Below are 24,725 nucleotides of genomic sequence, written 5' to 3' on the forward strand. Positions count from 1 at the left end.
TGGGGGGTGATTGCACGATGGTTTTGGCCCGGTCTTGGAATGTCTTTACAACGTCCTTTAAACCGTTTGCTCCAACGCTTCAGTGGTCAATGAAATGCCGTGTTCAACGTAAACGGCAGCCATACGGCGATTAATTTCTGTTTTGGAAACACCTTTAGCTGTCAAAAACTTCGCGACACCGAGCTGTTCAACTTTTGAAGTGTCCACCATGCGACGCAACCATATTCAACCCAGTGTATGAGAGCATTACAGAACAGTTATCTTCACACCTGCGTGTCACTTTTGTAAATGAGACATGCCGTTCTCCTACGGGCATGCCTCGCAGATAATGAACCGAACCTTTATTGCGCGGTTAGGGTAGGCGCACATTCATTTGACTCGCCCTCGTACATTAGAAATGCCAAGGTACAATGGGACATACAAATGCGAAAATACGGCTTGATAGAGGACAAAAAAGTGTCACTGGAAACAAAGTTCACTGCATGTATACACAAAACCTTGCAACAAGATATTTAAGTATACGTATAAGTCTCCAATGAGTCTATGTATGTAAGAAAAAGTAACTGTATGTAATGCATCAAACAAGGCAAATAAACATGTTGCACAATCATAGATCCACAGAATCCTAGATTCCGCCCCCATTCCATCCACTCCCCCCGATGTATTGCGCGCGACGGAAGGCGGCGCGCTTGCTCCCCTCTTTTCTCCTTTGCGCACACAAGACTGCGCCACCATCGTCGGCTCACTCATTCCACCTCCCCTCCTACGCTTTCACTCGAACATACAGCATGCAGCGCGTAGTCACGATGTTATCACCCTTGGACTTTATACGAAACATGAGGGCGACGGCGACGGCAGGAATGCGCCTGGAGTGTCCATATAATTGCTTTCGCAGTAATATAATAAACGTATCCGGAAACTGAAGCATCCCGTCGCCCATTACTTTCCGCAAAAGAAGTATCAAAATTGAACTTTCACCATGCGACAATTCGCTGTGCCGCAACAATGTATTTTTTTTTTCTGTGGGGCGGAGGCACCAAAATGAAAAAAAAAAAAAACGCATAGGAAAGTATGTTGGCCAGAATCGAATGCCTACATCGGGCACCTAATGAGGCTACGGTATTAATACCGAAGAAAAAATGAGCTGATTGGCCCATTGAGAACCATACGCATACTGCTCAGTATCCTACACCAGCGAAACAAGACTTTCCGGAAAGGTTTTGCTCAAGGAATGCGGTGCAATCCTTCGAGTCCCCGCAGTGATGGCGGCGAGCGACCATTGTTTTTTTTTTTTTCTCGTCTGCTAGCCAGAAAGCTTCCAAAACTCTGTCAGGTGAAAATCCACTCGGCCAGAGCAAACCAAACGCCCACCGAAGTGCACCGCGCGGTGGTCGGGGCCATACGAGAAAAACATGTGCTCTGGGTCGCTCTGACAGCCCGCGGGTAGGGTAGCGAGAACAAAAAAAAAAAATTGAAGAGGCTGAATGTGTCCTCGCGAATAAATGTCAAAGCAGAAAAAATAAATAAGAACGTAGTTACTTTGGCTGGCTTTAGTGTCTTGACATGGATGTTTTGGCGTAGGTTAAAAAAAAATGTTGATATTTTTTTATGTGACATGACGGCACAAATGAACCACCCCAACGCATCGTCTCATTGGACCTCGCTGCGTGCTTTGTCAACTGGTCTGCTAGTGTGTTGATTTGGCTTGTCTCGTTGTATGTTCCGATGTGAGACTTTAGAAAAGTCAATGGACCTTTGGCATCAAATGTTTATAACAACATTAAACCCACAAAGTTCCGCAATTGAAAATATAAAGCACAACTTTGGAAATGTCAATGCACCTTTCACATCAAGAGCTTATGAGATTTATACCTATAAAGTTTCGCAATTGGTATCCATGCGCTCCATAGATTCCGTGGCCTCAGTGAGATGCCGCGGCGAGGCCGCTCACCATCAAAGCGCCCTTGAAACTTTGTGCTCGGACGGGACTGCTTGGCGTTATATGACTGCCGGTGTATGGGCGTTCCCACGAAATCCAGCCCGAGTTCGCAATCTTCGCGGTTCAATCTCTTTTCGAGTGTCAAAAAGACATTCTAGACAAAATCCAGAGTGATTTCCGGCGCAGGGGGTCGCTTTGGTCGGCGGCGCATGGACAGCACGAAAAAATTTCGGGGGGGGGGGGGGGGGGTGTGCTGAAGCCCCATAAGCCCCCCCCCCCGGCTACGCCCCTGGTACAGTCTCTAAGGTATAATCCTGTTACGTACCATTTCCCGGCACCAATGTTCGCTAGTGAGAAATACCAAAAATGACCCAATACATTTATGCTTCTTTTTACCAATTCATACATTCTTTAAAAAACAAATTATGGGGTTTTATGTTGGAAAACCATGATCTGATTATGAGGCACACCGTAGTGGGGACTACGGAAATTTGGACCACCTGGGGTTCCTTATGGTGAACCCACACGATGGACGGCGCTGCGAAAATCTGTTCCGCAGACGCTTATTCCGCTGCCTGTCCGGCTGCGAAGCGCATCCAGACAACGGACGGAGTGAGCAGAAGACCACGGCAGAAAAATAAAGATGGAGGAACCGCCCGAAGCGACTACCGTCTGCATTGACCTTGTCAAGTCGTCGTCGTCCACTGCGTGGCCCGTAACTTTCAAACTGAGGCTTGTATTTGGTTTAAATTTGTGTCCAGAAGCTTCAACAGCAAAGTATTCGTGATGAGTGGGCACCATTTCCAAAAGCCATACTCACACTCTCAGCGTGTAGGCTGAGTGGCTGTATTGGCTGAACATAGCCTCGAGGATGTTGCGGCAGCCTGGGCAAATCTCAGTGGCCGTAAGTTAAAAATGTTTGCTTGTTTCTGCTCACTCTAGATGGCGCCATTGGTGTAATAAAGACTTTGTCATACAAGTTTTTCACTCTGAATAAAGATGGAGATTGAAAGGAACTGACGGTTGGCCGCAATGGCTGTTTTGTCCGAATTGTATGATGACAAGTACTTGTTTCATCGAAAGAGGTCTTGTTGGCAAAAGGACTATATCGCCAACACGCATCTCAGTATGCAAAACCACTTGTACCGAGAGCTGTTGGTCAGTGACATTGAGGAATACCGGAGGCTGCTTTGAGTAACAAGAGACCAGTTTCTTCAGTTGCTGCCAAATCGTCTCTTTCTTTCGCTCTCGTGTCCGCATAATCAGTAAGAGTAGTGTCCCACAACACGGAGTACTGCTCCACGAGATGCAAGAAGAAGTTGCCTCATCGCTCAAGTTCATTGCAGCTGCTCTTGCCCGAGTCGCGCGCGCAAGCAGGCATGAATGGTGTCAACAGCGATGAAGCTGTTTCAGAAAGATCCAAAAGCCACGCTTGTTGCCAGACTGTAGAGCATCCTAAGCTAAATCTGCAGCTTTCGACCCTCAGAATCCTGATGTGAAAAATAGCTCGGCATTTTGCGTCCGTGTGGGTCGCGGACGACATGTGGACAGCATGAATCCAACGCATAGTCACGTGATGCGCCGACCGTCGCGGAAAGGATGGATTTAGTCCGTCGTGTGGATCCACCCTTAACGTGCACCTAAAGCTAAGTACATGGGTGTTCTCACATTTTGCCCCCATCGAAATGCGGCTGCCATGCCCGGCATACGATCCCGTGACTCGTGCTTAGCAGCCCATCATCACAGCCACCAAGTAACCACGGTGGGTCATACGTTCTTGGAAAACATGATCTTTCGGCATCAACGTTCGGTACATTGCCAAACTGCGATCATATTGTTACGTAAACTAAAGATTAAGAACTGGAGACTATTAACAAAGTATATTTACAAAGGATAACTGCAGCGCTGGCCAGTTCAGTCGACAGCTCGACAGCCATAAAGCGTTTGTCGTCGTCGGAATGCCCACATGCATCATCCACAAGAAACACTCAATATGCATGTATCATTATCCCCGGCGGCAGAAGCACTGTCCCGGTGTGTCTAAATACTGTATTGGTGATAACAGGAGAGTAATATGGTTTCAGGCGTATGACATGCACAACATCAGTGGAATTCGGGGCAGAGAGGAACTGGTACTGACTGGGGCGATTTCGTACGTAACTGGAGTCACGGCACGCAGCACTCGATATGGGCCTGTGTACCAAGACTGTGACTGTGCCTGTGAGTGAGACTGTGCCTGTGAATGTGTACAATATGGGCCTGTGTATGAAATGTTTTCTGGCTGCTAGATCCCATGTAAACAACAAAAGGCATGAGCCACACGCGACAAGAACCATAACCACTCACTGCAGCAGCTTCTCCGCAATAATTGCCCGTCCATCTCAAAAGAAAACGCCAGCGCGCACTCGGTTTCTTATTTCAGTACCAGCAAATCTACTCCCAGTTTGTCGCATGCCACATTCCCAGCTACCGGCACCAACTCTACTGAAATAAGCACATTCACCTATCTGTTTTACAGTGTGTGAGGTGTAGTGCCGTTGGAATTCTACTGCATATAGGTGACAACCCAAACGGGCCACCGTTCTCTGATGCAGGTGGCACGAAGTGAGCATTATGTGTTGCTCTGGAGGCATCGCAGGAATTGTATTCTGGAGTTGCCAACCAGCTCAATTTCATTTCTGTTTTCCGAAGCTGTGTTAAAACACTACGCAATAGGAAAACCATAACATACATCCTGGGTTGCTTGGGCCATAGATTTTCATTACAATTACAATTACAGTTGCTGACCGATCTTTATCGACTGTAAGGGTCCCAGAAAAACGGAAGAATGCAAACATTATACTAATCCACAAAAAGGGCGACATTAAAGAATTGAAATATTATAGACCCATCAGATTACTCCCAGTATTATATAAAATATTTACCAAAATAATCTCCAATAGACGAAGGGTAACATTGGACTTTAGTCAACCAAGGGAACAGGCTGGCTTCAGGAAAGAATACTCTACAATGCATCACATCCATGTCATTAATCAGGTTATCGAGAAATTCGCGAAGTACAATAAGCCTCTTTATATGGTTCCGGACAAGCCGCCATTGGAATATGAACCTGGCAACGTTTAACGCTAGAACGTTATCTAGTGAGGCGAGTCTATCAGTGCTATTGGAGGAATTAGAGGGCAGTAAATGGGATATAATAGGGCTCAGTGAAGTTAGGAGGCCAAAAGAAGCATATACAGTGCTAAAAAGTGGGCACGTCCTGTGCTACCGGGGCATAGCGGAGAGAAGAGAACTAGGAGTCGGATTCCTGATTAATAAGAATATAGCTGGTAACATACAGGAATTCTATAGCATTAACGAGAGGGTGGCAGGTCTTGTTGTGAAACTTAATAAGAGGTACAAAATGAAGATTGTACAGGTCTACGCCCCTACATCCAGTCATGATGACCAGGAAGTCGAAAGCTTCTATGAAGACGTGGAATCGGCGATGGGTAGAGTGAAAACTAAATACACTATACTAATGGGCGACTTTAATGCTAAGGTAGGCAAGAACCAGGCTGGAGACAAGGCAGTGGGGGAATATGGCATAGGCACTAGGAATAGCAGGGGAGAGTTATTAGTAGAGTTTGCGGAACAGAATAATATGAGGATAATGAACACCTTCTTCCGCAAGCGGGATAGCCGAAAGTGGACGTGGAGGAGCCCGAACGGCGAGTCTAGAAATGAAATAGACTTCATACTCTGCGCTAACCCTGGCATCATACAAGATTTGGACATGCTCGGCAAGGTGCGCTGCAGTGACCACAGGATGGTAAGAACTCGAATTAGCCTAGGCCTGAGGAGGGAACAAAAGAAACTGGTACATAAGAAGCCGATTAATGAGTTAGCGGTAAGAGGGAAAATAGAGGAATTCCAGATAAAGCTACAGAACAGGTATTCGGCTTTAACTCAGGAAGAGGACCTTAGTGTTGAAGCAATGAACGACAATCTTGTGGGCATCATTAAGGAGTGTGCAATGGAAGTCGGTGGTAACTCCGTTAGGCAGGATACGAGCAAACTATCGCAGGAGACGAAAGATCTGATCAAGAAACGCCAATGCATGAAAGCATCTAAACCTACAGCTAGAATAGAACTGGCAGAACTTTCGAAGTTAATCAACAAGCGTAAGACAGCTGACATAAGGAAGTATAATATGGATAGGATTGAACATGCTCTCAGGAACGGAGGAAGCCTAAAAACAGTGAAGAAGAAACTAGGAATTGGCAAGAATCAGATGTATGCGTTAAGAGACAAAGCCGGCAATATCATTACTAATATGGATGAGACAGTTCAAGTGGCTGAGGAGTTCTATAGAGACTTATACAGTACCAGTGGCACCCACGACGATAATGGAAGAGAACATAGTCTAGACGAATTCGAAATCCCAAAGGTAACGCCGGAAGAAGTAAGGAAAGCCTTGGGAGATATGCAAAGGGGAAAGGCACCTGGGGAGGATCAGGTAACAGCAGATTTGTTGAAGGATGGTGGACAGATTGTTCTAGAGAAACTGGCCACCCTGTATACGCAATGCCTCATGACTTCGAGCGTACCGGAATCTTGGAAGAACGCTAACATAACCCTAATCCATAAGAAAGGGGACGCCAAAGACTTGAAAAATTATAGACCGATCAGCTTACTGTCCGTTGCGTACAAACTATTTACTAAGGTAATCGCAAATAGAATCAGGAGCACCTTAGACTTCAGTCAAGCAAAGGACCAGGCAGGATTCCGTAAAGGCTACTCAACAATAGATCATATTCACACTATCAATCAGGTGATAGAGAAATGTGCGGAATATAACCAACCCTTATATATAGCTTTCATTGATTACGAGAAAGCGTTTGATTCTGTCGAAACCTCAGCAGTCATGGAGGCATTACAGAATCAGGGTGTAGACGAGCCGTATGTAAAAATACTGAAAGATATCTATAGCGGCTCCACAGCCACCGTAGTCCTCCATAAAGCAAGCAACAAAATACAAATAAAGAAAGGCGTCAGGCAGGGAGATACGATATCTCCAATGCTATTCACAGCGTGTTTACAGGAGGTATTCAGAGACGTGGATTGGGAAGAATTGGGGATAAAAGTTAATGGAGAATACCTTAGTAACTTGCGATTCGCTGATGATATTGCTTTGCTTAGTAACTCCGGGGACCAATTGCAATGCATGCTCACTGACCTGGAGAGGCAAAGCAGAAGAGTGGGTCTAAAAATTAATCTGCAGAAAACTAAAGTAATGCTTAACAGTCTCGGAAGAGAACAGCAATTTACAATAGGCAGCGAGGCACTGGAAGTCGTAAGGGAATACACCTACTTAGGGCAGGTAGTGACGGTGGATCCGGATCATGAGACGGAAATAATCAGAAGAATAAGAATGGGCTGGGTTGCATTTGGCAGGCATTCTCAGATCATGAACAGCAGGTTGCCATTATCCCTCAAGAGAAAAGTATATAATAGCTGTGTCTTACCAGTACTCACCTACGGGGCAGAAACCTGGAGGCTTACGAAAAGGGTTCTACTCAAATTGAGGACGACGCAACGAGCTATGGAAAGAAGAATGATAGGTGTAACGTTAAGGGATAAGAAAAGAGCAGATTGGGTGAGGGAACAAACGTGAGTTAATGACATCTTAGTTGAAATCAAGAAAAAGAAATGGGCATGGGCAGGACATGTAATGAGGAGGGAAGATAACCGATGGTCATTAAGGGTTACGGACTGGATCCCAAGGGAAGGGAAGCGTAGCAGGGGGCGGTAGAAAGTTAGGTGGGCGGATGAGATTAAGAAGTTTGCAGGCATGACATGGCCACAATTAGTACATGACCGGGGTTGTTGGAGAAGTAAGGGAGAGGCCTTTGCCCTGCAGTGGGCGTAACCAGGCTGATGATGATGATATGGTTTTCATAGATTACGAAAAAGCATTTGATTCAGTAGAGATACAAGCAGTCATGGAGGCATTGTGTAATCAAGGGGTACAGACTGCTTACATAAATACCTTGGAAAATATCTACAGATTCCACAGCTACCTTAATTCTACACAAGAAAAGTAGGAATATACCTATAAAGAAAGGGGTCAGACAAGGAGACACAATCTCTCCAATGCTATTCACTGCATGCTTGGAAGAAGTATTCAAGCTATTAAACTGGGAAGTTTAGGAGTAAGGATAGACGGCGAATACCTCAGCAACCTTCAGTATGCCGATGACATTGTTCTATTCAGCAACACTGCGGACGAGTTACAACAAATGATTGCAGGCCTTAACAGGGAGAGTGTACGAGTGGGGCTGAAGATTAATATGCAGAAGACAAAGATAATGATAAATAACTGGGCAAGAGAACAAGAGTTCAAGATCGCAAGTCAGCCTCTAGAGTATGTGAAAGAGTATGTTTACCTAGGTCAACTAACCATAGGCAACCCTGACCATGAGAAGAAAACTCACAGAAGAATAAAAATAGGTTGGATTGCATACAGCAGACATGGTGAGCTCCTGACTAAGAGCTTACTGTTATCATTGAAAAGGAAAGTACACAATCAGTGCATTCTACCGGTGCTGACATATGGCGCAGAGACTTGGAGACTGACAAAGAAGCTTGAGAACAAGTTAAGGACCGCACAAAGAGCAATGGAACGAAGAATTCTAGGCATCACTTTAAGACACAGAAAGAGAGCGGTTTGAATCAGAGGGCAAACGGGTATAGACAATATTCTAATAGACATTAAGAGAAAAAAATGGCACTGGGCAGGTCATGTAATGCGCAGATTAGATAACCGCTGGACCATTAGGGTGACAGAATGGGTACCAAGAGAAGGGAAGCGCAGTAGAGGACGGCAGAAGACTAGGTGGTGCGACGAAATTTTGAAATTTGCCGGTGCTAGTTGGAATCGGTTGGTGCAGGACAGGGGTAATTGGAGATCACAGGGAAAGGCCTTCGTCTTGCAGTGGACATAAATAGGCTTATGATGATGATGATGATGATGACCGATCTTCCGGACATCGCAGGAACCGAAAAATAGTCCAAAAATTAAACAGTACGGAAAATTTGTAAAAAAAATTGTTAGGCTTAGAGTGGTTTAAAAAGAAATATCTAATAATGTCCTGCCTCATATTATGCTTGAAGGCGATCAGATTTGCTTGGATCTGCGCAAGAGTGATGTCGTCTCCGTATACAGTCTGACGAGTGTGACTGCATTGGCCATCTCCGGTAACAGAGATAACCATGGAGATAACAAAAATGAGTCATGTTTCTTCACACCACTTTTTCATGAAGGCACAGGAGGTGCTGCCGATCACATAAATGTGAAGCCGCACACACAAAGATGCAACGTCTTCGAAACACACCTGCTCTGTTGACACAGCACATGCAAAAAGCAACCAAAACATCAAAGACAAAAATAAAGGAGATCCCACATTAAGTGACTACGGTGATAGCGCTGACCAAAAAAAAAAGAGAGAGAGAGAGAATAAAAATTGTGCCGTCCCCAGGAACGTTTCCGAGAGCAGGCATGGCCTCCTTGACGGGAGGATGTTGCACACTCTCTATTAGGGCTATTCATTTTTAACCTACACTGGCTACACAAGTGTAGCTAGTCTAGGAAGTCACCATTCTTTTTTTTTACTTGGTGTACAAAAGTGTAGCTCCACCCACCTACACAAAGCCATTTTTTATAGCTGTAGTGTAGCATGAGAACTACACTTTCTACGCAGTGGTTTCTATGAGTGTAGATAGCAGACGACTAACAAGCAGGCTGGTGTTGCAAACGTGCTGTGCCATTTTGTCTGCGACTGTTAGCGCTGATACAGCTGAACCCGGATACAGTCTATGCTCGTTACAACAGACCTGCATACAATAGACGTTTGGACATAATGGACCATATTTCAGCCTTAGTCTGTTCTACCTACTTTATTAATGCAACGAAGTTCGCTTTTAACGGACCACCCTACAACAGACTATCAGGTACAGCGGATGAAATAAGCGGCAATTTTTTAAAAATATCGGGCATATAAAACACTTTTGTCGAGTTGACACGGGCTGACAACTGACCTAAGCGGGTCAGCAGACGATTGCAGCTCCATATCGCATGTGCAAGGGGGGAACGGAAACTTGCCGTCTTCTTTTACGCACGAGGCGTGGTGGGGAAAGGAGGAGGGGGCGAGTGACAGGAGGATCTACTTCGGCCGCTGCTGCTTACAGTGCGGCCGCCATATCTTGAAAGCGATCTGCGATGTAGATAAAGTGCTCGCCCGTGTGGGCGCTGTATCTTGAAAGCGATCTACGATGTCGACAAACTGTTCTCCCACACGCGCGTCGCATATTCAAAGTGATCTGCGATGTTGTCAAAGTGCACCCAGTGTTAGAGCTTCATATGCACGTTGCTTTCGACGTTTAGTTTGCGCTGAAGCGAGAGACAGCATGAAGGTCAATTCGCTCCCTGCTGCAGCCACGCTTATCTTGCTTAATTTGCTATCACAATTGATGCTTCGCCTTTCGGGTGGAACTGCGACTTTTTTTGCTCGCTTTTTTACTTTGGACATTCCTCACTCACTCTTTACAATAAAGCTGTTAGATATCTCAACGAAAGTTTAGGAAGTGAGGCATTTCAGATATCATGGACTTCGGATAAAACGGACATTTTTTTTCCCCAGATTATCGGGTTACGTTGTAATGAGTCAACTGTATGTTGAACCCCGATATAATGAATTATCATGTATAATGAACAGCTGTAAAATCTCTTAAAAAATGTTTGTATAAGGTATTTATATTATATATCAAATTATTGATATATTGAACTATCTCACAATCCCATTCAAGTTCAATATATCCGTGATCAACTGTATAGCAATGATAGTGAATATTCGCTGCAAGGACGGTAGCGAAGTGCTGGAGTGACCGTGTGTCACAGAGGAAGGTGAGCTAATCTTCCAAGAAGATAAAATTCTCTTACAGATGATGCGGGCCATTTCAGACTCCGCACTGTATTATATGCATTGAGAAGTTGTCTTCGTGCAGTGCACATTCGCGATGTATTTTGCTGCAGTTAGTCAAGATTTGTTGACGAAAGGCATTTAATGACGGTGACAAAAAGTGACGAAAAGTACAATGGCGTTTAATTTCAGGCAAGGGCAGATATGCAGCCAGTAAGTATGAGGCCAGGCAAAGTGCAGTGCAGAGTTGGGCATCTTTCGTCTGCTGATGAAGAAGATGACACACTGACTTCTTAAATTGGCTACAGCCCAGCAAGCCTAGTGCAGCACACGACGTCAAAGCTTCTGCCCAGCACTACACTCATCTACACGAGCCTGCACAAAGTGTAGGTAAAAAAAAAATGGCAATATTGAACGCGTGCAGCTCCCAATCTTGGAGGCTATCAAAGCGGGCCACTGGAAGCCTAGCCTGAGCAAGCCAGCGGGAAATCCAAAATGGCGGCTTCCAGTATCGGCTAGCGTGACTCGGAATGAGCGCTTTAGTTTGAAAAATCAAACTTTGGGGCCTAGATTTGTCTAAAAAATCAGTCTCAAAAATGCATTACCTTGATGGCAACCTTGACGTTACGAAATATCTATCAAGTCCGAATTTTTGGATTCCGAAAAATCCATTGGCGACTGTACTACAGTCTCAAAAAAGTTGCAATTTCGCCAGAAAGGCGAAGCATCGAGTGCGATAGCAAATTAGCTGACAGCTATACGAAGCAAGGACCACATTTTTATTGGCCGTATCAACTTGTAAAGATTTACTTGCTAACTAAATGAACTAGCACGGTGTCAGCCCACAGAGAAAACATGAATGCATCAAACTCCATGACTGCAGGCACCCGCTGTCGAAACGCTGGCGTGAGCAAGCGCAACAGCAGCAGCGAGTGAAGTGATCTTCGTGCTATCGCTTCAACGCAAGCTGAGCACCGAGAACATGCAGCACGCACAAAGCTACGAGCTGTCGATGCACCTAGGCTCTACCCCCAATACAGATCACTCTAAATAAACGGCTGCACAACGATGTGCAGCCGCCACACGTGCTATTGTAGCTAGAGCAGAATGCCACTCCACCTCCCTCCCCTCCCCCTGGTGCCTCGTAACATTCGATGCCTCGCGTACGACGGAAGACTGCACGCTTCCTTCTCGCTCCCCTCCCTTCTGCTTCCACACGGGCGAGGTGCTTTCACTCGCACATATAGCGTAGGGCGCACAGCGACAATGTTATCACCCCTGCACTTTATGCGGAACATCACGTCGACAGAAATACACCTGGAATGTTCATATAATAGCTATCGCAAAAAAGCTTGCACCCTTTGGAGCGTATCTTGTCCCATAACAATGATCATCACCTGTCTTGCCCGCATTTCCTTTCTTTAACGCTGTGAGCCCTGCATTTCCAAGTCACGAACGGCCTGCACATTATCTGTATGCCATGACATTCTCGACAGGAAAGAAGCGAACACAGTGTTTTCAGGAAAAGAAACACAAGCAAGGTACAGAACAATTATTTTTGCGGGACAAATATACAGTTGAACCCACTTATAACGATATGGATTTTAACAATATATCAATTATAACAATGAGAAGCTACTGCACCGTCGACTTTTGTATGTTTTCGATGGTGAAATAACCCGCTTACTACAATGCCCTGACGCTGTGTTATCGGTTATAACGATGAAGTACGGCTGCTGGGTGTCCGAGCCGAAAGGTAGTGAAATGCGAAATCCTTGAAAAGAAAAAAAACTAGAAATCCGAGCTGCTGCACGATGGGCCGTTGCTCCAACAGCTGCCGTGCACTCATTTTCCAGTCATCTCCGCACGGTTCTCCCATTGCCCTTCCACCCCTCTGAAACACAAATGGCCCGTGCCAACTGCGCCGCAAGCAGATTGCTCGCATGTTGCTCGCTGGCTCCTCATTCCGTGCAGTTCTGCGAACACCTTAATCGCTCGTGTTCGTCTTTGTTGGTTGTGTTGAAGCCGTTCCTGGCCACGCGGTTTCTCAGCTTCGCTTGACTCACCGCTGAAACGGAAGATGGCTGATCTGCCCTCTGATCATCAGCAATGCATGATGTTGCTGGTGAAAAGAAAGCACACGGCTATAGATTTGGGAATAAGTACTTCTAACCAATAAGACAATCGTTGCGAACATGTTTGCATCAGACAGCGACGGTGATGACGGTAGCAATGACTTGGTAGGGCAGGCTGCCTCAATATTGTCCTCACAGGGGGCCCTGCAGATGATTCAGTCCCTCCTGGGCTTTGTTTTCGCAAGGAACCTTCCACTGCACAACATGGAACAATTGGATGCCTTGGAGAAGAATGTCGGCAAGCTTCGTGTAAAACATGCGTGGCTGATGGACATAGGCTTTTCTCATGCAAGCCAGTGAGAAGTACGTGGCGAGATGCTTGTGGTGCTCTCTCTTCAGCGTTTCTTCTGGATTTCTCAAGCGGACAGGCTGCTGCGGCAGCCTTCTCTCAATTTTTAAAAGGTCCCTTTAGGGGCCACCAAAGCGATGCCTCAGCAGTGCTCGCATATCGCTTGCCACCCATGGCACCTCTTTGCTGTTGTAGGAGTGTCGTTCTTTAATGCCGACAGCCGCGGCTTGTTAAATGCGATCGGAGCACCCAGGAAGCACTTAAACGAGGGAACACAATCAGCATCCGGGCGGAGGAAGGAGGTGGGGAGGGGCACTGGCCTCCCTGCCTATATAGTTTTCTCATATTAGCTCCGCCATTACCTTATTTTGCCTTTTTCATATAACCCAGCTATAACAATTATCGGTTATAACAATGGAATTTTCGTGGCACTTGAATATTGTTATAAGTGGGTTCAACTGTATACCCCTACCAGTTGTCTGTCGTCCGTACTATTGACTGTTGGTGAAACATTGGCAAGAAAAATGAAGAAACGACATGTGAATTCCGATGACCAATTAGAAGAGACAAGAAACACTGAGGTTATCCTCTTCCATAATATTTTCCATGGGCTGAAAAGTCCCAAAAATATGGTGTTAACTTGGTGTAACTTTTCAGCCACACAAAAACTTTCCGGCCTATGTGCACACATCTCCGGCTGTAAGCGAGAGTTAGCCTGCAAAACTAAGCACCAAACAAAGTTCACTAAATGTGCTGCGGGGGTAGTTTATTCAATTCCCATGTCTTATGGAAAAGTATATATCGGCCAGGCAGGGCAGTGTTTAAATGAATACCTCAGAGAACACAGCTACACACTGTGATCGGGCACAGGGAGCAACCTCGCTTTGCACGTGATGGATTGCGACTGCCGCAGGCCTTTGTTTCACCGCACTAGCATCATCAGCAGGGGGAAGACAAAGCACGAGCGTGAACTGCTTGAAGCGTTTCATATAAAAAGAATGTGTGGGTTTGCATAAGCGACCCATCTGTGCTTATCACAGAGAAAGAGTGGCAATTTTAATCGGGGTTTGCTTGACATCGTCAATGTGTCTGATTGGTCTCTTCCTTTTGCATGTGCACTTGTTCAGGACAAACGTGTTTAAGTACATGGATGCTTCAATAAATCGGTTGTAAGTCCGGTGACTATGTGTGTGCGCCTCCATCTGGTCCTGCTTCTTGGTTTTCGCTGGCTTTTCTTTTTTCTTTTTTTGCTTTAAACGTGAACCAACTGGTCCAGCACTTCACGCATCTATACTCCAAAAGGTGCAACTGTTTTAAGAGCTTAGAGCGAACTGTGGCGCTAGTGCCTACGGCAGCTGCAAGCAAGGCAGGTTCAGCCAGCATGGGAATTATGGGTAGTACGTCAATTTGCCTAAACTTCGTCCTTCTGGCTTTAAACGACTTTGTGACTTTGCAAACTGATCATTTTCAAGAAAACACTGCGTTATAAATAATTAAAGAAACATTTGTCAAGGTGTTTATTGACAAGGTACGCAAGGAAAGAGAAGTCGAACTCGGTGCAGTAGCCAAAAACTATTGCACACACACGACACCACGGCCAACACTGAGGGCGATGACGGCAAAGGACAACGGAAGGGAACGGTGACGGACGGAGAAGTCACATGATGTGAATAGCACAGTTGCGTCACGTGCTGATGCGCAAGATAAGGAGACGACGGCGGCTGACTGAGGAGGGATATCAGTAACTTCGGCCACAAGCATTTTTGTACACATCACAGGAGCTTGGTCCAAGGCTGCATCGGCAAGAAAAGACAACTCCCTCTCGGCGCGGGCACAGTCAGTGATGGCATTGTTTGACGAAAAGAAATCCCAGCCTAGGATAACATCGTGGGAGCAGGATGGCAGCACAGCGAATTCAATGACATGAAGCGATTCCTCGATGACAACACGTGCAGTGCAGGCTCCCAATGGTTCGACGGGCTGTGCGCTCGCAGTACTCAAATACACTCCAAAAAGTGACGTCGTTACTTTTCCTATTCGTCGGCAAAGTCCTGCGTGTAACACAGAAATTGCTGCGCCCGTATCGACCAGTGTGAATGCTCAAATCCCTTTGACGTAAAACTCAATGACGTTGCAGGGGTAATTTTGAGGCCTTTGGCATATCGAAGGGAATGCAGTTCTCGCCTCGGGAACTGCGACACTTAGTTTCCCTGAGGTAGAGGGCTTGGCCGGCGCCTCATCGGTGATATGGAGCGGCGGCGTGCAGAGGGGGAACGAGAAGCATGGTTGAGAACAGGTTTCATCTGGCAGCACAGGAGATTGTAGTTGTCGAGGGGCGGAAGTGCTCATGGGTCGGCAGTTATAACAAATATGCACCATACGGCGTTGACAAAAGCGGGCAACGTGTCCCAGAATACCACAATGGTAACAACTTGGGCGGTTGTCGGCGGTGCGCCAAGGATTTGGCTGATGTGGTAGCTGTGGTGCAGGCGGTGAGAAGGGAGTCAGGGGCGGTCGCGCAACAGCTTGGAGAGGTGGATGTGAAGCCAAGGGCGGTCTTGCAGCGACGTCAGCGTACGTCAGGGGTGCCACGACGGTAGGTGGTTGAGTTACAGCTGGCAGGCACTCGGCGACTTGCTCCTTGATGCCGCTCTGTAACCCCAGTGTCAATGAAGAGTATGGTTGCACATTCGTAAAGTGCACGAGGGAAAGCTGCCGAGAAACTTCTTCTCGCACGAGTTTTTTTATCTGGAGCACTAGAGGCAACTCGTCAACATCTAGCATCAGACCTGAGACAGCAGCGAATTCTGAGAACGGATGTCGTGTGACTGCTCGCTGCCTTCGAAGTTCGTTGTAACTCTCACAGAGCGTAATGACGACAGACACTGTGGTTGGGTTTCGGGCGACCAACATTTGAAAAGCGTCGTCCTCAATTCCCTTGAGGATATGCCTGATCTTGTCGGCTTCTGGCATCATTGCGTCGACTCTGTTGCACAGATTAACGTCTTCGATGTAGCCGGTGAAATTCTCACCTGCTGGGCACATCTGTGCTGGCATTGTTCAGCCTGAAGTTTGCGGACAGCAGGACGACCAAAGACTTCTGTGAAGTTGGTCTAGAACGCCGACCATGTCGGAATGTCGGATTCGTGGTTACGATACCACAAATGTGCAACATTGCTCAAGTAGAAAATTACGTTGTTGAGATTTGCCGTATCGTCCCAGTGGTTGTGCATGCTGACTCTGTCGTATGAGGCAAGCCAGTGCTCAACATCCTGATCACCAGTACCCGCAAAAATAGCAGGATCCCGCTGACGCTGCACGCTAGGATCGATGACAGTTGGTGCCGTGACTGCAGCTTGTTGGGCTGGACCATCAGGCATGGTTCGAGAAGGCCGAGCAAGATCGTCCGGCATGGGCTGAGATGGTTGAAGGGTTCGGCTTCGAAGTTCCAGCGTTGATGAAGTCGTACCCAGCACCTCCACCAAATGTCAAGGTGTTCATTGACAAGGTATCAAGAAGAGAGAGGTCAAACTGGGTACGGTAGCCAAAAACCCTGCGAGCACCAAACCGGCCCCGTGCGTAAAGCACTGGTGATGCGCCTGACTGACTGGCACTTCTTTCTTACATTTCATACGCTGGAGATACGCCAGGCTAACCTGCACTTCTTCTTCGTTACCCATTATTCAAATTGTCCAACAACAGGCCATCTAGCACAGAAGCCCAATATTGAAACAATTATGTCACAGATGCATGGACAAGTGGAACAGCTTCAATAAGCAGTGATTATGCATGTTTGCAGAGCCTTATTGCCTTGTGCAATTAACGTATAGATTGTGTTCGAATATTGGCCAATAGAGCCTTTTTGTTTTAATAAACTGACCGCTCACTAATTCCCCAACTTCACAGTTCTCCCTGAACTACCAGCAATTGTAATCCAGGTGCAGAGGCCATATTACCGCTGCACTGTCTGCACTGCCATCGAAAGCCGTTTGTGACCTCACACTGTGCTTCTAAGCTGCAGGGAAGGTTTCTTATAAAACAGCACGCACCCAAAAGAGACAACTCACCCATGCAGTTGGTCAGCCAGTGCATTTATTGGGCCAAAGAGGGCGCTGAGCCTGCAAAGCACAAATTCACAGGGTCAGTGCTGCGTTTCTACTCTTGTGCCCACAATGATAGTCTTAAGCAGAACACTGTCACGTGAAAGTGACGTGTGGAGGCATGCAGGCTGGCAAGTGACCATAACAGAAGGTACAACTAGACATTGGTAGTGGCAACATGGCAAGGCACAAGATACTGTGCAAGCATTATCTTAATGCTCACACTTAAAAAGAAAAGAAGGATTCAGTGAAAGAACATCAGGAAAGGCACGGCAACACTTCACTGGAGCATCACACCAACATGGAGCATCACACCAACACCAACCATTACACTGACCAGGATGCCCCGGTGCAAACACAATGGAGAAATATCTGTCTACACGCCAGTCATAATGGATTCCACAAACATGAGATTAACTGGACGAAGAGTAATCTCCCGTTCTGCAACCCCTGACCTGCAAATAATCAGACCCTGTTGCCTCACTTTTATTTTTTTTTTTCCACGTACCTTAAAGGCCCTTTTACAGGCATATACATAGGGGGTTGAAGAAAAAAAGAAGCAATGAATGAACATTATACATAGCACGGAAAGTAAAAAGGAAGAAAACATTCACAAAATGCAATATACATGGCTACAAATACAAGATTGAAAAAGAGGAAATATACAATTGAAATGCAAGATAAAAATGCAAGTCGTCAAAGCCCTATTATTTTTACGTATCAGTATGCATCCAGCACTTCAGTTATTATTCTCAGAAACGATTTCAGCTGGGAGTTTGTTCTAATAGTAGATGGCAAGGAATAGTGGTGACTGATGCAGAAGTTCTACGTAAATTAAGGACAACACAACGAGCTATGGAAAGAAGGATGGGTGTAACGTTAAAGGATAAGAAAAGAGTAGATTGGGTGTGGGAACAAACGTGAGTTAATGACATCTTAGTTGAAATCAAGAAAAAGGAATGGGCATGGGCAGGACATGTAATGAGGAGGGAAGATAACCGATGGTCATTAAGGGTTACGGACTGGATTCCAAGGGAAGGGAAGCGTAGCAGGGGGCTGCAGAGGTGGGCGGATGAGATTAAGAAGTTTGCAGGGACGACATGGCCACAATTAGTACATGACCGGGGTAGTTGGTGAAGTGTAGGAGAGGCCTTTGCCCTGCAGTGGGCGTAACCAGGCTGCTGATGATGATGATACAGAAGTTTGCCAGGGCCAAGCTTTGGCTGTACTTCAAAAGGGTGATCTTATCAGGGAAAGATGCGAAGGGCCAGTTTGATATGGGCTTCTGTGAATGCAGAGAGGTTATGATACAGGCGGTGAAAGTGAGACAGCAGTGTTAACAAGTCTTTTTTCGAGCCTGCATAAATTCAGAGACAATTGAATGTCAGTTACGCTGTAGCAATGAGAATATTTCTTTCGTGACAAACTTAGCAGCCTTATTCTGTAGCAATTCAAGTTTTTTGGCAAAGTATTCTTGATGCAGTTTGCGAATGATAGTGGCATATTCCAGTTGCGAACTAAAGCAAGGTATGCTAAAAGTTTAGTCGCTTTGTTTGCAGAGTACAGGTGGCACCTGACAAAACCGAGGGTTTTGGAAGCTTTGCTACCTGTGTAATCAATGTGCTGGTGCCATGTCAAGTCTGAAGAAATGTGTGAGCGCCTAGGTATCTTACTGTGGACACTTTTTCGATGACCGCATTATTAATAGTGTACAAGCAAGTTTGGGGTACACTGGTCATGGTAGATGTCATGGCTTTTGTTTTGGAGATGTTTATCCCCATCCGCCCTTTTTTGCACCACTTAGTGATTTCATCAAAGTTCGACTGCCGAAAATTTGTATCATCAGGATTATTAATCTTCCTGTAAAACACAGTCGCCAGGAAATAACTTGACAGCGGAAGTAATGTTATTGCTGATGTCACTAATGGAAATAAAGAATACAGCTGGCCCAAGCTCCGATCCCTGATGCACATCACATTTTACGAGTGTTAGTGCAGAGCAAGATTCATTTGCAGAAACAAACTGCTGTAGCTTACCTAGGAAATTGACGATCCAGTTCACCACATTCCTGCTTATGTTAAGCTTATCCATTCTAATCATAAGACAATTATGAGCCACCTTATCAAACACTTTTGCGAAGTCAATGAATACAGCATCTAGTATCCTAATTAGGCTGTGTACAGCGTTGTGAAGGTCAGCCATCAGCTCAAATAGCTGTGACTCACAGGAACACCCATGCAAGATTCCGTGGTGGTTTGGGGAAAAAAAGAGGTGCTGATCTAAGTACGCCATTATTGCCGAGGAGATTATGTGTTAAATTTTACAGGGTAGGCTTGTTAATGAGATGGGCCTGTGCGAAGGCAGAATGGTCTCCAGATTTATATAGAGGTATAACACGAGCAATTTTCCAGGCATCAGGCACACAACCTGTGTCAATAGAGTGAACTAACGCAGTGAAAATGTGGTCTATCGTTGCTTTAGTTAGCTTGAGCAGTTTCGGGGAGTTACCGTCAGGACCAGGACTTGAATTATTTGGCAAATGGTCAATAGCTTGTTCTATTGCTTCTTGCGTAACCAGAACATTGTACATAGTGGCAATTATAGAAACAACATGCGCACTTGGAGAGATTGGAATTTCGTTGCCAAGCACTAAGTACCAAGAATGTAATAAATTTTGTGGTGACCCGAGAGGGCAAGAGACTCTTGCCATTTTTTACCATAGAAAAAACACTAAATTGAAATATCATGGTTAAAGTATTTATCTTTAGATTATTCAATTTCTGCTTGACATAATTTTGACTGTTCGTGGTAACTTTTCCAATCATTATTAGATGATTGGAAAATTGATTGCTCTTTATTGTGAACAAAGGACACGTAGCAACTCTGAAACATCAATTACAGTTGAACCTCGCAATAATGAAATCAACCGGGAATGCAAAAGATTCGCTTTCGCAAGAATTGTGCTTGAATAGCAGCTTGGGCTTGTTGGTTTTCCATCCTGGTGTTAACAGCGCAAAATGTAGAAGGGACACCAGACAAGAAGACACTACAAGCGCTGACTTTCAACGATGTTTATTTGAAAGAAACACTGCTTCTTATAGCTTTGCTCACACGTGTCACAGACACGTCTTTGCACATCATGTGAAACACGCACTTTTTCACACTCAAAATGACTGTATGTGCAAAAGCTCAAGTTCCTTTTTTCTTTGTTAGCAACAAGGATGGCATGCTCACACATTGGTCACGAAGCCTGGCAATCTTGGCAGCCTCAATGATCTCCCGAAACAGCTGGTCATTCTGTTTTTTGGCACTTCACAGCGTCTGAATTCTGTGGCACAAGCTTTACACGGGCAATCCCTGAAAAGGATACCTAGATTTCTGTTCGCCTGCTCGACGTTAAATTTATGTTCCCTTAGTCTTTCGTTTGTGCATCTTCCAGATTGCCCTATATAGTTTTTCTCACATGTCAAAGGTATAGAATAGTACACCACGGCTTCTGCACAATTCACCAAGCGGCTCTGATGATTTATTGTGCACCCTTGCTGCTTTATCGGCTCTTCTGCATTGACGTGTCGGCAGAGGCTTTTCAGCTTTTCTGGGGCAGTGAGCACAACATTAACTGCAGCTTTGCACTATATCTTTTTCAAGCGTTGAGATATGTTGTACACGTATGGCAGGGCCACAGTCCTTCCCTTTTCCTTCGTTTTTGTGTTTTCGCCACCTTGCTCATCATTGACATGCTCAAGCTTTAGGCTGTTGCTCATTCGTTCTACAACAGAAACAAGAAGGTGTGGTCGGTAACCAGCCCCAGTAAGGCTGGTCAACCTGTCAACAAAAACTTTGTTCCATTGCGTACAGTGGTATCGCTCTGCCCTGTAATTTCGAGCTGCACATTATCCCTGTGCATCTATCTTTTGTAAATATCCTTCCCTGCAATAATATATTTGTTTATTTTCACACTGCACAGTTACTTTTTTGGGCACCCAGTAGATAACTGGCATGCCACGAAATCTCAAACGGCCAGCAAAGGTTAGAAGTCAGCCAGTGCCTATGAATTCCAGGTATTTAAGCAGAAGGCAGCGAAACACACCTGAGATCCTTGTGGTCAGGTTCACTCTTGACTTCCTCCACGAGCAACACATGGCCACTCTGCACTTCCACTCTCACTGCACAGTACAGGATTAATATGCACATGAGCAGCTGCACCTACAGCCAGCCTTACTTAACATATTTACTCGCACAATGAATGTACTCGCGTAATGAACTAAGCGCCCATTTTCCCAATCAATAAGTGTTCTTTTTTTTTTTTTTCTGGCATAAGGACCACCCCCTGAACTTGCTGCCGTGTAGTAAGAAACACACGGTACAATTCGGCATCTGATATGGCGTTCGGCGGGTAGGATTGTGTCCGACACCATATTGGACGCTGAATTGTGCCATGTCTCCTACTTTTAATGTGAGAGCATTAAAAGTAGGAGACGCAGTAAAATTATTTTGCATTAATGCAAATGTTTGCAAGTTTATACGGCGAATAAAACTACTATCCTTACTTCGTCTAGCTGTCTACATATTTGCGATTGCAATCGATGGTTCGCATTTTGGGCGGAACTGACTTTCATAGAGGTGGCCGCAGAAGAAAAATATTCCAACCAACCAATTCAAACAAGCACCCGCAAATTTCCTAATTTCATTGCTCCACCTAGTCTTCTGCCCTCCTCGACTGCGTTTCCCTTCTCTTGGTACCCATTCTGTAACCCTAATGGTCCAACGGTTATCTAACTGGCGCATTACATGGCCTGCCCAGCTCAATTTCTTTCTCTTGATGTCAATTAGGATATCGGCTATACCCGTTTTCTCTCTGATTTAAACCGCTCTCGTTGTCTCTTAACGTTATGCCTAGCAGTCTTCGTTCCATCGCTCTATGAGCAGACCTTAACTTGTTCGCAAGCTTCTTTGTCAGTCTCCAAGTCTCTGCCCCATATGTCAGCACCGGTAAAATGCACTGATTGCACACCTTCCTTTTCAATGATAATGGCAAGCTTCCAGTCAGGAACTGACAATTACTGCCATATGTGATCCAACCCATTTTTAGTGAGTGAGTGAATAAACTTTTATTTGGTCCAGCAAAGCACGATAAAACGCGCACCTGGCTAATCCCACGACGGGACTGACAGATCTAGTCTGCCGGCCCGATCGCGGGCGCGCTGGACGGCCAGGATTTGATCCTCAAAGACGGGACTTCGCAGGAGGGCGTCCCACTCTTCCTTGGTGAACTTCGGGCCCAGCGACCCGCACTCCCAGAGCATATGAGGCAACGTAGCTACCTCACCACAGGCCACGCAAGAACAATTCGTATAAATCTCTGGATATATGCTATTAAGGGACGCCGGATTTGGGTACGAGTTCGTTTGAAGAAGTCTGAGTGTGACCGCCTGCGGCCTGCTTAACTTGGAGTGAGGCGGGGGGAAAACCCTTCTCTCTAAGTAGAAGAATTTAGTTATTTCGTTGTGTGTGAGAGGAGCGTCTCGGTGTCCGGGGAGAGAGTCGCCCGACCCGAGGGCAGCGCGGTCGGTAAAGCCACGCGCAGCCTCGTGGGCAGACTCGTTGAGGTTCAGAGGAACCCCCTCAATCGCCCCGACGTGTGCAGGGAACCAAAAAATCGAGTGCATGGAGGTGTTGCCGTGTTTGGCGCCTTTCAGAATTTGAACTACCTGCCGGCCGACCCGGCCTTTCTGGAATGCCCTGATGGCGGCTTTCGAATCGCTATACACCCTGTCTCTCCGACCGTCTTGCATGGCGAGTGCAATGGCCACTTGCTCGGCCACCTCTGGGTTCGTCGTCCGGACGGAAGCACAGTTGATAACTTTACCCAGCGTGTCAACGACGGAAACCGCAAAAGCCTTGCCGTCTCGGTAAGCAGCTGCGTCCACGAAGCTTGCTGCGATTTTGTCCCTGTTTACTTGCTTTAGCATATTCAATGCTCTTGCCTTGCGACGACCTGCGTTGTGAACGGGATGAACGTTGCGGGGCAAAGGGGCGACCACGATCTTCTCCCCTATTTCTCTGGGGATTTGGGTGTCTTCAGCCAAGTTCTTGGTTGGTGCCAGTCCGAGCTCCTCGAGGATACGCCTGCCGGCCGGCGTGGTGGACAGCCGAGTTAGCTGGGCCCGTTCCTGAGCCTCGGCTATCTCCTCCATGGTGTTGTGTATGCCGAGCCGAAGGAGGTCCTCTGTATGCGTTCGGACGGGCAGCCCGAGGGCTCTCTTGAAGAATTTTCTAATGAGGGCATTAAGCTTTTCCCGCTCGGCTCTGAGCCAGTTGTGCATGGCCACCGTGTAGGTAAAGTGACACAGCACAAAGGCGTTGATGAGCCGAAGCAGGTTGTCCTCCTTGAGGCCACGATGTCTGTTCGTGACCCTTCGGACAAGGCGAAAAGCATTGTCGGTTTTCGCAATTATCTTGCGTAACGCAGTGCCGTTGCCGCCGCGTGATTCTATAAACATACCCAGGACTCTGATGGTGTCGACCCGGGGTATCGGGTCACCGCTCCGAGTGAACAGGTGAATGTCACTTTCCGAGACCGGTTTCCAGCCCTTGGGTCTGCGCCCTTTTTCTTTTCTATAAAGGAGAAGCTCAGATTTGGTCGGGGAGCATCTGAGTCCGGTGGGTAGCAGGTACTGCTCCGTGACGTCTACCGCCTCTTGCATGGCGCTTTCCACTTGCCCTTCGCTACCGCCGGTGCACCAGATGGTGATGTCGTCTGCATATATGGTGTGTTTGACACCTTCAACTTGGGCCAGATTCCTCGAGAGGCCGATCATGCAGATGTTGAAGAGTGCAGGAGAAATGACCGAGCCTTGCGGCGTGCCCCGTGGGCCCAGGAGCAACTCGTCGGATACAAAGTCGCCGATCCGCAGCTTCGCTTTCCTCCCCGTCAGGAACGAACGGACATAGTTATATAGTCTGGGGCCCAGCTCGAGGTCTGCCACGGAGGCCAGAATGTATTCGTGCAGAACGTTGTCAAAGGCTTTCTCGAGGTCGAGTCCGAGCAGGGCCCTGGTGTCTCTGGTACTGCCGTCGATGATTTGATGTTTGATCATCTTCATGGCGTCCTGCGACGAGAGGCCGGCACGAAAGCCAATCATGTTGTGAGTATAGATGTTGTTCTCTTCGAGATATCTGTTTAGTCTGTTGAGGACGACATGCTCCGCCACTTTCCCAACGCAGGAGGTGAGAGAGATCGGTCGGAGGTTGTCCACGTTCGGAGCCTTGCCGGGTTTGGGGATCAGGACGACGTTGGCG

The 24,725-nt window shown here is 46.5% G+C and overlaps 1 protein-coding gene across 1 annotated transcript in view; it reads right to left on the reverse strand.

Annotated features, from left to right (window-relative positions):
* The window catches only part of LOC139054861 (uncharacterized), a 127,123-nt gene that overhangs the window by 12,784 nt on the left and 89,614 nt on the right, over nt 1–24,725 (reverse strand). Inside the window, exons 13-14 of the mRNA XM_070532529.1 lie at nt 21,514–21,589; nt 17,391–17,441 (exon numbers count right to left, since the gene is read on the reverse strand). Of these exons, the coding sequence (XP_070388630.1) occupies nt 17,391–17,441; nt 21,514–21,589 (127 nt within the window). The remainder of the gene's footprint in view (nt 1–17,390; nt 17,442–21,513; nt 21,590–24,725) is intronic.

Source organism: Dermacentor albipictus, chromosome 1 (assembly GCF_038994185.2).
Source record: "Dermacentor albipictus isolate Rhodes 1998 colony chromosome 1, USDA_Dalb.pri_finalv2, whole genome shotgun sequence".
Classification (NCBI taxonomy): domain Eukaryota; kingdom Metazoa; phylum Arthropoda; class Arachnida; order Ixodida; family Ixodidae; genus Dermacentor; species Dermacentor albipictus.